Source organism: Zonotrichia leucophrys, chromosome 4A (assembly GCF_028769735.1).
Source record: "Zonotrichia leucophrys gambelii isolate GWCS_2022_RI chromosome 4A, RI_Zleu_2.0, whole genome shotgun sequence".
Lineage (NCBI taxonomy): Eukaryota > Metazoa > Chordata > Aves > Passeriformes > Passerellidae > Zonotrichia > Zonotrichia leucophrys.
Window position 1 is genome coordinate 11,027,421 of NC_088174.1, and position 16,041 is coordinate 11,043,461.

The following is a 16,041-nucleotide window of genomic DNA, read 5'->3' on the forward strand; positions in this document are numbered from 1 at the left end:
ACAAGATCCCTGCCTCCTGCTGCTCACCACCACTGCAGGGCCAGAGGCTTCTGCCTGTTCATGGCAGCTGATTCCATGGAATCAAACACACAGGCAGCACATGAAACAAGAGGCAGGCATTCCAGTCACAAAACTAGGAGATTACAGCTATTTAGTCCATTCTGATCAACCAGATAAAGAAACAGATTTCACCTCTCCACTGCTGTAATTCCATGGAATTAGTCCTGGAAGCCCAGATGATACTTCTTTCTTGATCCAGTCTTCCAAATTTGCCTTTAACTACCCATAGCTAAACTATAGTCACTTAATAAGAAATGAGGCAACAATTTTATGAAAAACTCAAGATCACATTTGTCATACTAGAAGGCAGGAGTGGGTTTGTTATTTTATTTTTTATTTGAAATATTGCAGAGCTTTCTTATGATACATACACATTGATAGGGCTTCCGTAGCACACTATCAAAAAAATTAGAATTATGAATCATAATCAGAGATAAATGACTCTAACATCTATTAAGATGGTTATTTAAAAAATGTTTTGATGAATCATGCAAAAATGTTCACAAAAGCATTATACTTTTTTTTCATAGATAAATGTTTTGTTTTTCCTAAGTCTTACAAAAAGAGCTTGTGCTTTAAACACTTGAATTGAAAAAAAAATATTTACAGCAGACATCATAAATGCCACATTTAAGTTCATAGAGGCAAAGTGGTGATGGTCCCCTGTTTTGCATTCACTGAACATGCTGAGGGTTTCAGATCTCTTCCATAAACTCCCAATTTAAAAGTGTTCAGTCTTGGATCTTCAGTATGCTCCTCTTCTCCAAATCATTCATTTCCTTTAGTATAAGGGCAACATTGTATCTCAGTTCTTGAAACTTTGCAACTGGCACCTGAAACAGAATGCTCAGGTTAGAAAACACAAGACATGGCACGAACTTGACGAGGGCGTGCCTATGGATATGGAACATTCTGCAGTGTAAGGCAAATTTCTCTTAAAATACTTAATTTTTCCAGACTTAAGACAAAGGATTTAAGGTTAATAAAATTCAGGTAATTCAACTAAATTCCCATGGAAAAGAAGAGTGGGAAAAAACCAGAAATAACACCTAGATTATACATTTTCTGTACTGCCTGATGAGAGAAAAGAAATACTCAAGGATGTAAATTGAGAGCTGCTGGGGTGATATAAAAGTCATGGACTGGAAGGAAAAACATCTGGAAGGTCGTGGAGACTACAGAATTCTCAAGAAACAAATTCAAGATATTCTGCTTGCCCAAACTTGCAAGACAAAGAAATTGAGACTCAAGGCCAGACACTTGGCAGCAACCTCAAGAGCAAATGGCACTTCCACTATGTGTGGAAGGCAAAAGATTTAGGGTTAAACACACTAAGCATTTTCAACTGTGCAGGAGACTCATGGCCTCACCATTTCAAGCCTGAGAAACCCAGTGGATGGAAATTTTATCTATGAGACAGAGACCCCCATCTGGGTGCAGGCACAGCCTGGTGACACCAGTGCAGTGCACAAACACACACTCACACGAGTGCCCAGTGCAGTCTGCCTGGTCCCACACAGTCTGCACAGCACTGCCTAGAACTGCACTGAAGACAGCAGTTCTTTTGGCAGAGCCCCTTGTCATCCTCCTGCCCACTCTGGCACAGATACCAATTATATGAGAGGAATCCAACACCTGATTTGCATTTTCCACATATATCAGAAATGCATAAAAAGGCACCATGTCCTTTTCACTTTTGACATATATACAACAAGACTCAAAATGCTGCAATTCCCACTGCTTAAAAAAAACAACTTCAGTCAGAAGCCACACTGTGATTAAAATACCAAATGGAGACCAAAGAGTGTAACTTCTCCCTGTGCTATACACATTTTAAAACTGTTCACAACAGAATTATTCTCTGGACTTACCATCTTACATAAGCCCTGTTAGTTAGCACAACATTCTGAATGTGTTCAAATAAAGGAAAACTGAACATCTGAGGACTATGTTTACTTGCATAAACTTGCTTACTCAAACCAGAACACAAGTTTATTCCAAAGAGCTAACTGTGGGAAGACCTCTCATCAGATCTAGAAATCCTGTCTGAAGTCACACCCTTGGCATTCAGATCCAAGAGGCAGCAACAGCAAAGAGCTGATTCTAGGAGAAGCACACTGTTTGTTATCAGATATCTGCACTCCTGCATGTGCTGGACAAACACATCTTCACTGCAGAATAACTAAAGGTTTTCCACATTGAGGAAAAAAAACCACAAAAAACAAACCCTAAAATCAAACCAAAACAGTCAGAAAAAATGGCAACAGGACCAACACTGGACATGATATGCCAGGAACTAAAGTGAATAAACTAGATTTTATCCTCACAAGTGAAACTTACCCTTTTGTAAAGGGTTAACCTGGAGTGCATGGCATCATTTAAGTTCCATGGAAGCCCTCAAACACAGTGTATGGGATGCTCTGAGCTGGACAGTCCAGAGGGGTAAATTTGATCTCCTGTGATGTCACACCCCCAACAGTTTGCAATGTAGCACAGAATTTATGCCCTTCTCTACAGATGCTTTCTTGCAAAACAATTCAACAGCAAAATCAGTCTACCTCTTTCAACCCAGAGGGCTTTGGTGCTTCTTCTAGACTACTACTAATGAGAGAACTGAAGCCAAAATCTGTACAGAGTTCAAATGTAACAATGCCTGCTGTGCATTGAATTCCTGTACGCACCACCATGCTATTTATAGAACAAATAGCATTCCTTTCCAAAGGTTAAAATTATGGAAGAGTTTATGCCATCTTCTGGCAAGCCTTTAGGTACAGTGTCATAAATACTGCCACTGACTAATCCTGTAACAAGCAAAGAGGGCTTTTTTTACTTTCTAGCAGCCAGAACAGTTCTGAAGAAAAAGAATAAAATTACCTCTGCCACAGAAAAGAATGTTACCATTCTCTGCCAAATGCAGAAGGTTTACAAGTGTCTCATACATGATATAAACTATCCCAGTAATTTTTCTGCCCTCAAGAGACAACATCAGGTCTGAAGGTTACAGTTCATAACAACCTCATAACTTTTAATCAAACCAGACATTATGTAATAGTGCTTTCCAGTAATTAATGTTCTTCTAATACATTGCAGGTCAGCAGAACATGTACAGGAACAAGGTATGAAAATATTTTGATTGGTATTTCATTAAATACTTTATGTAGCTACACTGAACATGAAGGATTCCAAAGCAAACCAACCAATGGTAACACACCATTTACAAAAGCTTTAGTTTTTTAAGTAATAATTCAACTTTCTAAATAAAACTAGAAGTGGTTTCCTTACTATTTATTATGGCAATCAGACTTACTTCAAAGCGATGAGCTGTCCCATCTGAAAGCTTCATCATCATCAGAATGGATGGCTGGAGTGCACGGGCCAGTGAACTGAAATTATTTACATCATTAGGATTACAGCAGTACAGATCAGCACTGTGATGAGTACAGCATTGCACATTAACAATTTTAGATGTTCATGTAGGCTTTACACAGAACATGAGTAATTTCAGTCACAGAGTCTGGCTGGAAACTCATGAACACAACAGCTCTGTCCAATTTACCTCAGCATTGAGACTTAACATTTAATTAATAGTTTAGTAACTGCAAGTTTAGGAGCATTTTCATTTTTACATAATTGGTTTAGTAGGACTCTGATAGGGATAAGAGCTGGCCAAGTACTGCTAATAATACTGCACAGTTTTCTTGTGCAGTTTATGATGCTGCATTAATCATTTCCATCCCTTCATACGTTCAACTGCCACCTCATTCGGGGAATCAGCCTCTTCCAGGCTTCATCCTAAATTTGTGTGTTATTTTATTTGATGACCCAAAGAAGGGAAGTGAGTCATTCTTGTGCAGCTTCCATCAACTGACACTGCCAAAGCCTGCTCAGGTACAGACAGGCACTACAGCCCAAAGCTGCCATACCTCCCTGCAGAGGCTGTTGCTGGATGATAAACAAGAAATCCCAGGGGGAAGATTAACTGAAAACAAAATTAAAAGGAAGGAAAACAAAAACTGGTAATGTATTGCTCCTCCTGCGTAGTTTGGAAAACAAATCATAGGATTTGCTTTCAGCTTGCAAGCACTGTGCCTGAGGATGTTTACCTGGACATTTTGCTCTCCTATCAGTATCGACTCTTTTTCTACAGAGCGATACCTGTGTGGTGCTTACAGCACTGCTCATCAGAAAGTCACCTGAACTAGCAGCTTGTGGCCATTCCAATTTTCTCTTAGGAGTTTTTTTCCTTGATTTCAGGAAGACAGTTCCTGATCAGCCATGGGCATCCCTGGCACCAAAGAGACAGCACTCTCTCCCAGATGCAGGTATTCAGACACACAACATGAAGTCACTCATGCTAACAAATTACACTACTAACAAAGACTGGATCATCTAATTTCTTTCAGCTTGGTCTGTCCTGGTTAGGACTAGACAGAGAGCAAACAGCACAGACAACAGGTTTCTGTTTCCTTCTGGGTCTAGCCAAAGATCCATCCCCCACATGCCTCTGTTGTGGCAGATGGTAAGAAGCTGTTCACTGCAGGCACAGGCAGGATGATCTCAAAGGCTTTTACTCCTGCTGTGAAAGAAACTAGGAGGTAGTTCAGTGACCAGTTACATAACTATGGCAGTGTAAAGGTGCTGGCCTGAAACTTCTCTCTGTAGAAGCAGAGTACAAGAGATGGAAATTCATTTAACGTGCAAAAAATGATGATCTGCTTGAGAAGTTGAATAGATGAATACCCTCGCCTGTTCCAGTAAAACTAAGAGCTTGTCTAGCTGCTTGAGGCTCAGTCTGAATAATTGCCATTATCACCAGGATCTATTGATTTGTACCAGCTCTGTTAAGTTTTAAAATAAGAGACTTAAACTTTGAAATGTTACCAGCAGTAAAGTCTACATACACCGACTTCTACACTGTTCAGAAAATTCCGCCTGTATCTTACTGTTTAAGGCTACCTGCCAATCCCTAGTAGCAAGGCACATTTTGACCCCATTAAAATGTTTCAGCAGCACAAGAAATCAGTTTAATCTTAGGTAATTCCAGGGATGTGCATGATTCTCTTTTGTACCTTGTGGATATAGCTACATCCACTCTCCACTTGAAGTCCTGGATACTTGGCAGCCGACTTCTTTGTACCAGAGCTGTGCCTTCAGAAGGGGGACGCCTGGAGAGTGGATCAGAAATAGGAGACTGAAATGTAAATCCATAAAAGAAGAAACAATCTAAAGAGAAAATAGAATTCATCAATACAAACCTGTCCAGAATTTCTCTCCTCCTCTTGTCCTCACTTAAAGAGTTCTGAATAAGCAGAGTTTTTGTGGATTTAAGATAGTTGTGCTCAGATTATCCCCTTTTTCTATGCTTAACTATGGTCCATGTTGAAAAAAGAGACCAAGTGACTGTATAATTCTAGTAAACTGATGTCACTACAAAGATTAGTAAGAGTCATTGTGGTGGCTGGCATACCTATTATTTCAATTATATGCAACTGTGAGGCATAGAAAGGGATCTGTAAACATATCCTTACCTTCATGCAAATCCAACAGGAACAAGCAAGCAGAGACAAGACAGATGACTTAGGCAAAACAGTTGCATAAGATCACTGTTCTTCCTCAGCAAAAACCATTAGTATTTGCAAGCAGCAATATTTTAAAATATAATATTAGTGTATTGAGTGTATTTTGAAGCATATTTAAAAAACCCCACAGTAGTTCTTGTTGATCCAATATAATTTACAAACTGTAAGTTCCTTACAGAATGTTCACTGCCAACCCCAGCTCAGCCATTAAGATTTTTGCCTAGTCTAATGTGTAAGAAGCCAAGCACTTCATTTGTTACTCATATTGCAGGAAGAATCAGGCTGACCAAGCCCTAGTTTATTTCTGTGGGGGAATTAAGAGCAATTAAACTTCAGATGGTTGACAACTTTCAAAATTTTAACAACATGCTAAGTTCTGGATAACTAAACAGCAAATCTGATACAAATACATAATAACCATTAGATATACATGCAGAAATAATTTCAGAATGAGGTCACTGTGCTGGTCCATTCAGGAGGTGGATTCTGGACTTTGTGTTACTCTTTTTTTTCTCTCTAAGCATCTCATGTCCATGGAATTTATTTGCAGTACATTTCAAGGCTACTCCAGTACTTCCACTAAGGGCAGGATAAGAAACATTACATCCTTTATCCATGGTGCTAGACATAATCTAATTACAGACTTTGCATCAGAAAGGAATCCTCTCTGAGCAAACCAAGGAATGGCAGTCTCACATCACTGATGAGATTCTTGTGTGCAAGTTAGCTGGGCCTTTAGAAACTGCCCAGAAAGATTAATGTTCTGATAAGGTACAGGGACTCACAGGCTGAGATCCTCCAAGTGTCCTGCATTTTGCAAAGGTGATATAAGAAAGAATTTATCTCTTTGTTGAGGGGAGGCTGGGTGGTGTTGGAAGTGAGACACATTCCTAATAGCATGGTAAAGAAATGAGCAAAAAAGTAGATCAGCTGGTTCTTACTCATTTACTCATTGTCAGCCCCTGGATAGGAAGTAGGTCAGCACAGCTGGGTGCAGCCATGAGGAGCTGGAGTCCAGAACAGTCATTAGCAGGATTAAACAGTAAGAACAGGCCTTTCCCTCAGAGGAGAGCTGCTGCCAGAGTATTGCTTAAGTTGGAGACTCCCTAAAAATAGCCACACTGCTACTGTTTCCTTAAGACATGTTAACTCCCATCAATGGAAGTCAGTCCATTCAGTGCAGCACCTGCAACCTGGGGGAAGAAAGGAGTTTTAAAAACAGAAAGATATTCTACTTAGCAGTGGTGGGAAAGAGCAGAAATGGTAACCTCCCAAACAGAGGGGAAGCTTTGAATACTGTTGAGAGATGGCATTTCTGTGGTCAAACACAAAGCTTTATTTCTGGTCAGGACTGCACTTTTGTGCCATTCTCCTAGGAAGAGTCACAGCTTCTATAGCTTAGTTTAAGCTTCTGTCAGGACCTTCCCAGCTTGGACAAGACCACAATGGGAACTGCAAGAATCCTGCAAAGATGACAGAATGTGCCTAGTGGCCAACATGCATACAGAAATTACACAGGCTGCTAATCAAGCCATTGATTTCTGAGAGGAATAGCAAAATGGAGCAGAAAAGACTCAATGAATCTTACATCTAAAATCTATAGCCTATAATTACATTTTGTAAACACTCTGTGCCAGCAACTGCAATATACTGTCAGCACATTGTGCAGAGGGCAGAACAAGCAAAAGACCAAGGATCAGGTAAAGGCCATCCTAGAGACCACAAGCTGTGGTGGAAAGGATAATACACCTGGTGACAAGAACATCACCTCCTAAAGAATGCAACTCGAAAATGAAAGATTAGAGAACTTGGAGCAGCAGCTGACTGACCAGTACCAAAACTAAAGACAAGTTCTGGAGGGTTCCCTATGCACATAACAAGACATGCCTAGCAGGCCACTGAGTTGGAAGGCTGAACAAACTTGTATGTGTGCAATGCTGACAAATGGCACACAGAATGCACCCTCCTGGTAGAAACTAAAGGTACACCATTAGGAAAAAAAAAAAACAAAGCAGTGCATTTATTATAAATATTCAGAGAGGGTGAAGTTAGTGTTATCCTTCCCCTTAAAAGACAGTTTCAATTTCATGTAGTTATTTGCTGTGGCAAGTTTTTCTTTCAGTCTACATAGCTTGGTGGAACTGTGGGGACACAAATACAAATGCCAAATACTTCAGAGTTGTTGTTTAGTGAAAAGAAGTCCAAAAATAAGATAAGATGCCAGGAAAAGTATTAAAAATGGATTTTTCTGGGTTATCTAGCTCATACTGAATTACTGAATTTTTGATCTCATGCTAATGCACCTCTTACCATCACAAATATATATATATTTACAACTCAATAAGCATATGTATGATTCAGTGTTACATTTAAGATTGTAGAAGCAGATCTGTCTAAAAATCAAACCTGAGGTGTTCATCTCTGGTCTCAAAACACAGAGGAAGATTACACTGGATAATCACAGCTTTCAAAATGAGAAAAAGCTAAATTTTCCAGCATCGTGATTTCACAGTAGAAAACAGACAATCATGCATGCTTCAAATTACATCTAAATTTATCTTCCTTCCCTACTGCAAGCAGTATTTCCACTTTGCAACCATGAATTTTGCATTCTTAACACCTATAATTCAAACAGAAGAGCAAAGAAAAGACTAGATGACTGAATTTATTTTTACTCCAAGAACCTTTATCTGTAAGCCAAGATCTTAATCAAAGAAATGAGAAATATTTTTAGCTTTGGTAGCAGCACTCAGACCCTTGAGGGTAACTGAAAAACCACAACTATGATTATTGGGATTCCAGGCAGAGCATCTGGAGCAGCATTGGGTTAGTGATGTCACGTGCTGAGTGACCTCAAGTTTCAAGAAGGAGAGTTGGCCCACAATGATCATCTGAGTCCAACTCCTCATCCTGTACAAGTTTGCATATTCAAAATATTCAAGATTTTTAATTTCTAGATGTAGAATAGGCTAAACATGGTTGAGCAGAGAAACTTCTAGAAAAAGGGAATCCCAAGAAGTGACAAAAGAGGCAGGCTGTTCAAAAAGCTCTCAATTTAGAACTTACTCTAGAGTTACCGAGGAATGTTGCTTAAAAAGTGAATTTCAGCAGGCAGAGCACTTGATATCTCATATGTGTTGTCATCAAGTCACTCAGTGTGAATTCCCAACTGAACTGTACATTAAGACTTGAGAAATGCTATCTGAGAGAGCTGCCATGAACCAGAGCAGGTAGGGGGCTTATGTAGCCTGCCTAGCAATGATAATGATGGTAAAAATGAGTAATTCTGCACTGCATTTTTCATCTGTAGGTATTGATCAACCTCACAGTCTATAGAACATTAGAAAAACTGATGAACACAGAAAAACTGAGAATTGGCAAGAAAGCTACTTAATGCATGTATTGCCATGCATGATGGACATGACACTGTGCTGAATCAAGATAATGGGACAAGTCTTGTTCTCATTAACTTGGAAAATATTGCTGTTCCTTCAATACACCAAGGATTTGTGTCAGCAGAGCTCTGTGCAGCCCTGCTGTCTGCACAATGAAGACACTAACCTGTTACCAAAGACTACACTGGAAAAGTCCACAATGAAATCTTCTGGTATTCTGAAAGAGAAGAGCAAGAAAAAACAGTTAGGGATTTTTTGTAACCATAGTTATACGGCCTTACCTGAAAAAAACCTCAATCTCTTACAGAACACAAAAGATGTGTCAACATTTTCCATCTTCCAATGCTTAAAACTGCCAGCTCTTATGTAAGCACTTCAGTATTGATTCAGTCAGGACTCTCAAAAGGACAACCTGTGTTTATATATCAAGAGCCCTAAAAACTGCTACATCTGCCCATCCTACCTTGTATGGCAATGGTGCATTTCAAAAGAATCCAGTATTGGCTGAACTTTTCTCAGTAAAGTCAAGTAAAAATTTACTGATGGCTCTGACAAGTGCAGAAGGCAGGCCAGCAATGCATGCTTTCAAAAATCCCAAACGACATGTTTCATTTCATTTTCACCTCCAGTGTAATGAACACAGAAGGAATTGCCTCTCAACATTCAAACAGAGGCCCTACTTACAAAGGAGCATATGTGGAGACTGGCTGAAGAGACTAACACACTCCATCTACCCCCACCTTTCCACTCCTTCACCATTCCTTTGACACTGCTGTTGCCTTACAAACAAGCCACTGTTGATTTTCAGTTCAATAGATCAGGCTGTGAATTGCAAAGAGCACAGAGCAAACACCATCCATTGAGCTGCCTGTGCCACAGGGACAGTAACCTCCTACAGAGAGGCAGGTTGGACAAGTGGGAGAAGCCACTACAGCTGCTGCCACAGTTAAATCCAGCACTCACCATGAATCAGTGCCCAGAGACATTACTCACCAGTGGCTTGAGACACACAGCAGTGTATCAAAGGAAAATCAAAGCAAACAAGGAAGTTGTATGTCCTAAAGAGCTTACAGTGTCTAATGACCAGAGAAAAAACAACTCATCAGCTCACACAGTGGGATGATGAAACAGCAGTTACTACAGCTTCAATTCAGAAGGGGAGAAGTAGGGTTAAACCACATTTTAAAATAGTGCTTGGATAAAAAGAAATTCATTTTAGCAAGCACTAGAACAGTGTTTTTTGGCTGCAAGAGTCTGACTTTCAGAAGAGACAAGACTATTTCTGCAAACATTACTCACACTTTTGTGCAAGTGTATCATTTAGCCCATCCTGACACTGACTGGATACCCTGACTATGTAGTGGAATAGCTGGAGACAGGGCTGTAATATGATTATGATGACACCTACCACAACACTTGATTGACTCAAGAGCATTACTAAAACAGAAGCATTAACACCACCTTTGAGTTTGCATTATTTTTGCTGTGCAATGATCTCACTGGAAATTCTGTTCCTGGCTCCTCAGCACACTTGAGGACAGTCAGACATGACACAGATAAGATAGAACATGGCACAGTTCAGTCTGAACTACAGATAGCTATCACTTGTCATTGGAACATTCTGAGGAAGGGACTCAAAGGGCAAGAAATGTGTGAAGATGTCTCAGTCCCATGTTATTCGCCTGAGTCATGAAGTTATTAAATAATCTGTGAGAGGAGGGAAAAAAAAGCACCCACAATTTATTCCCACTGGCTCAACCACTCAGGCTAAGAAATAGGGAATTGCAACTTTTTTAAACTAGTAATATTGATGTAGTTAATCAGAATTGGGCATGTATTTGAGCCTCTCTCTTCATCAAAACTAGAAGGCAAGATCAGGCACCTCACCAGAAAATTGAGAATTACAGGATATTGTATGGGCAGAATTATGTGTCAGGGGTAGAAGTTAGGAAGAGTCCCAATACTGTGAGAATAATGGGGGCATAGCAGCAACTAGCAGCCCATAAAACACTCAAGTCTGCAAGCAGCACAAATGCAGTTACCTAACTATTGCTGCTAGATAAGCCCTATTAACCAGAACAATAAGACAAAAAGATGTACCAAGATATAAAATATATAAAAAAGGTCATCAAGACTGAAAAGTATCTGAGTAAAATGTATGAATAAATCATTAAGTGAGAAAAAAACTCCCAAATGCAACTACAACAGTATAAGCCATTGAAGTGTGGTCAAATGGCAAGGACAGGGACCTGGGAGTCTGCATTTCTGACACAGCCAGCCCAGACAGTGACCTCTGACACTCCTATACCAACTTTCTCCACTGCTCAGAAGAGGAATATTCACCCAGCCCCAGAGAATTTGCCATAGAACTTTAGTATTCTTCATTATTCCATAATCAAGCTTGGCACATTCTGTGTGCACCTCAAAAGACACCAGCTCCCACTGGGCCAAAAGCAATTCATCAGCTTCTTACTGACCTACTTTAACCTGGGTGTGAACTCCATGATGTGGCAGAGGCAGCAGCTTGCATTTGAGCTCTCAAGACAAAAGGCAGGCCAAACTCCAGCACTGAGCCACAGACAAAACTGTATCAACTTGCAAGGCACCTTTCACTATGGCCCAAATGCCACCTTTCATTGATTACACCCCAATTACATCTGCAGCTTTAGCTTGCCTGAAGTTGCTTATAAAGTAAATTGTGCTTATGATTTAACTGCTTATGTGGAGAAAGCCATTATTGTACAGGTTAATGGACAAATAAGGAGGAAAAAAGACAGAATTAGAAACATCTATTTCTCCTAGGCAGCAATCAGAATGTTAAAGAAAAGTACAAAAATAGTGTTTTAAAATAATTAAGCCTTGGTGCAGAGGTTCCACTACAGAAGAAAACATCAACTGCTGTTATTCTCCCATTGGTACTGAATACAGAAATAAGGGAAATCCTATAAATATTACTAGCATCTGACCTCTAGCTTTTAGGATATGATCCCTTCAGATATACTCATGGAAGACTGATATAGATTTTGTCAAAGGCTGTAACAAAGGTCATGATTTCTTGGGTAATGGGCACGAGAAATCATAGCTGAACATGGTGGTCGGGTTTCATGAACGTTATATCATTGACCTTTCAAAGAAGGAAAGAAGTAGGGCAGTTCTTAGCTTCTGAAATGCTACCACTGTCTTACCAAACACTTAAAAAAATATTGCAGGGCAAGATGGGGATGGCAGAGAGAAGGTCACTCATATTTGCATAACCTACATTACAGAATAAATCAGACCATTCTACCCAGCAGGTGAAATAAAACTGCTCATGCTCACTGCTAAATCAAGTCTTACACAACATCTGTTTTTTCCCTCTGCCTTTACATGATGTTTGGCAACAGATGGATTAATAGGTATTTACAGGTAATTTTCATATCAACTTTTTAGTGTAAAAAAGTTAATTTGGGCAAGTAGTTACATAAAAGCCATGAAAAAAACAAACATTTAATGAACTGGTGTATACAGGCATACCTGAGCTCCTTCAAGTCTTCTTTAAAAACCTGAAAAGACAAGGAAGATGAAATTTTACATGATATAGCCTCAAATTATAATTTCTTACCTACTGACACAATAGTGGTTATTTATTTGGTATCTCTCCCCAAAAATTTTAAATTTGAGTGCCAGTAGTTTTGAAGTGACTGGTAATACATTGAAAAGAATTTTCAGAAGTGTTCAATCAAGTTGTGATTTAAAGACCTAAATATCTTGGAAGCCCTTGTTTTTCAAAATAACATTTCTGTCACTTCTTTTATGTAACTATTCAGAAACATTTTTCTTTTAGAGTCACTATATGCCCTTATTCTCAAATATATTTTGCAGTAACTTGTTTAAACTATGACAAGAAAAAGGAAATGGCAGAAGATAAGGTCTGAATATTAAAAGCATACTTCCACTATGTTTCCTGCAATATGGGAGCTTTCCCAGTATGCCTGGGTAAATATGAAGCTGTATCTTAAACAACTGGTAAACTGGAAACCCTGAAGTGGCTCACTCACATAAAAATGAGAAAAGAAAATTGTAAGGTAAGGGAAAATGAAAAATTAAGAAAATAGCTATGAAGATGGGATAGGGGTTGGGAACATGGTGGGTGTGTGCATATTCACACCAGACATCCACAGCATAAATGGAAACTGCACTTTCTTCCAAATTCCACTATATTGTTCTGGTCTTAATACCTTCCTTCCTCTATGGAAGAAATGTGAACAAAGGAGGCAAACAAATATGAGAAATTGAAAGCATGGGCAAAAATGAGTGGTATGTGTGAACACCCAGTAAGAGAGAGTGTTGATGCCTGTGAAATAACATTTTGCTATGATTTCTTTGGTGGTTTTAATTTATGAGTGAAAACAAACATGCACAGTGAACAAGATACTGAAGTAGAAATAGATATAGGAATCTTTTTCCTGAAGCTTAAATATGTTTTCAAAAAGCTCACTCTAAATCTACCCAAAAAGTGAAATAATGAGTTCCAGATTTTAACAGTTTCTTCCAACAACCTTAACTTGGAGAATCATTTTTATGTGCATTTTCCCACCCAGGCAAATGAGATTGAGATGGTGACTTGTGTCTGATGCAGCTTTTACCTTATCAAGGCTCCAAGTACTCCCAGAACTTACTTCTTGTTTGAAAGTTGATAAGGGGAGTCTCAATGCTTCTCGGAGGAGGGTGTACATGCCAGAGATGAGGAAAGCAAGTTGCTCTTCTGAGAGGTTAGCACTTTCTGCAATCAGCCTGACAGATTCCCTGCAGTCTTTTCCTTCCAATGCATTAACAGTGACTGTGAATAAGAAAAAAAAGCAAAATCCTTGATTTACTCAACGGTGTAGCTCTTGACTTTGATGGTCAAAGGTGCATTAAGGAAACTTTCATCACAGGGAGAAGCCTCACAGACAAAAATTAAATCAATTATTGAGACAGTGTAGCAGAGCCTGCAACACCACTGGCTGGATAACCTTCAGATACTGTTACATGCAGTTTTTACATGTGAACTGACCAGGTACATGAAACTGCATCTCATTTTTTACATTAGTCTTTGTTTAGCAATAGAGTAACAGCAACAGCCTCTAAAAACAAACCTGGTGCAAGTGCAAGAGCGATGTAGATAAACGGTGTTGAAATCCATCACATCTTCAAAGATTACAAAACCTTCAGAGGAAAAACTGCAGCCCTGCAAACAGTGAGTCACAGGCCAGCAGGAGCAGACAGTGATGGGGGATTTGTGCCAGCTCTGCATAAGCAGAGGGAAGCTGTGCCCACCCACTGCAGGGGGACCTGCACTGGGGTCACTGCCCTGGCTCCAGGCACTTGGTTTGGGAGGACTGTCCGCCCCTGCTATGGTAGGAAGCACTTATTGCACTCCTGAAAGCAGGTGATAGCTTACACCAAAATCAAACCCATACAGTCAGGCTGCCTGGCACTGAAAAGGCTTTTCAGTCTCTATGTTCCTGCACTAGACAGCAAATGTAGTTCAACATGTGTACTTACTTCTGTCCCAAATGCCTCTGCCTGTACACAGCTTTATTATTTCAAGTATTACAAGGAGCCCCTGAATACATTGCTTGTTTCTGCTACTGTGCAGCAACACTTTTAGAGACAAACCAGCTACCAGATGTTTTGAGTCCTTCAAATCAGAAAGGAAATCCCTGACAAGATGTTAGCTGAGAGAACATGCCAGGGTCACACCATGCTGGGCAGCAGCTACCCTCCAGCAAGCTGTGCTTTCACTCCACTAATCAACTCTTCCATTATTCCATGATTGTTTTACATACCATAATTTACTCAACTGTGTAAGTCTTGATTTTGATGGTCAAAGGTGCCTTGAGAAAATTCTCACTAAAGGGAGAAGCCTCACAGACAAAAATGAAATCAGTCATTGCAAATCTTACAGCCTCAACCTGAACAGGACACCTGCACCTTGGGGTTGCTGTATTGTCTCCTGCATGTTCTGTAGATGCCCAGGGGTCTCTGACTGCCACACACAGCCTGACAGGGACTGGGCTGCTGGCTCTGGGACACAGGGATGGAAGAGGAATGACTTTAAAAGCACTCAGCTGATTCTGAGGCCCATCCACAGCTGCAGAAATCCGTTCCTCATTATTTCACAGAGTTGTAGAATACAATGAATCAAGCCCCTCATTTTATTTAAAGCTCAGCTCTAGCTTCCTGTTGGGAAAAGCAAAGGGAAGTGCTCCAGGAAGCTGCAGCCTTGCAGCTGCAGCCCTCCAGCTGTCACATAATCACAGAATGTTCTGAGTTGTAATGGACCCAGAAGGATCCTTGAGTCCAGCTCAGCCCTGCACAGGATACCCCAAGAATCCCATCATGTGCCTGAGGGAATTGTCCCAACACCCCCTGAGGTCTGTCAGGCTGTGATCACTTTCCTGGGGAGCCCGTTCCAGGGCCCAGCACCTGCCAGGGAAAGAATCTATTCCTCATAGCTAAGCTGAAGTGCCCTGACCCAGCACTACGCTGTTCCCTCGTGTCCTGTCTCTGGTCACCAGAGCGGGCATCAGTGTCCGTCTGTCCGCAGCCTGTCGAGAGGAGGCTGGAGCCGGCTTTGCGGTGTCCCTTCAGCCCCCTCCAGACCGAACGGAGCAGGTGACCTTAGTCCGGGCGGTTTCCCCGCTATGGCCTTTCACCACACCCTTGGGTGTCCTTTGGAAGCTCTCTAAGAGCTGTCCTTGCCCTTCCGAGAGGACCCACGGCTTCCTCGGGGAACGCGGCTGCTGCCCACGGGCTCCGCCTGGAACCCCGCGCGTCCCTGGGCGCCGGGGCAGCGCCCCGCGGGCCCCGCACGGGCCCTACCTTTGAGGAGCCGCCGGAATGTCTCCTTGCCCACGTCCTGCACGCCCCTGGCCATGGCCTCGACCTCGGCTGGCACTCGCGGGCCCAGGAACCCGCGGCCGCCGCCGCCCTCGCCGAGCCCCTGCGCCGCGCCGGCCGCCATGGCCGCGCCTGCCGCCCGC

The 16,041-nt window shown here is 41.1% G+C and overlaps 1 protein-coding gene across 1 annotated transcript; it reads right to left on the reverse strand.

The window, feature by feature from the left end:
• Window positions 1–373: 373 nt before the first annotated feature.
• On the reverse strand, window positions 374–16,023 carry COMMD5 (COMM domain containing 5). The gene is made up of 7 exons (XM_064712520.1): window positions 15,881–16,023; window positions 13,693–13,853; window positions 12,548–12,576; window positions 9,201–9,251; window positions 5,130–5,225; window positions 3,368–3,443; window positions 374–893 (listed from the first exon to the last, which is right to left on the reverse strand). The coding sequence occupies exons 1-7, from the start codon at window positions 16,020–16,022 to the stop codon at window positions 792–794; spliced, it is 657 nt and encodes a 218-aa protein (XP_064568590.1). The 5' UTR covers window position 16,023; the 3' UTR covers window positions 374–791.
• Between the last annotated feature and the right edge of the window lie 18 nt (window positions 16,024–16,041).

Excerpts from the sequence above, each read along its gene's own strand:
- COMMD5 (XM_064712520.1), bottom strand. The coding sequence starts at position 16,022 with ATGGCGGCCGGCGCGGCGCAGGGGCTCGGCGAGGGCGGCGGCGGCCGC. Across the intron at positions 13,854-15,880 it reads ATTCCGGCGGCTCCTCAAAG|TCACTGTTAATGCATTGGAA; the intron begins GTAGGGCCCGTG and ends TCTTATTCACAG. Across the intron at positions 12,577-13,692 it reads TATCAACTTTCAAACAAGAA|GTTTTTAAAGAAGACTTGAA; the intron begins GTAAGTTCTGGG and ends TTGTCTTTTCAG.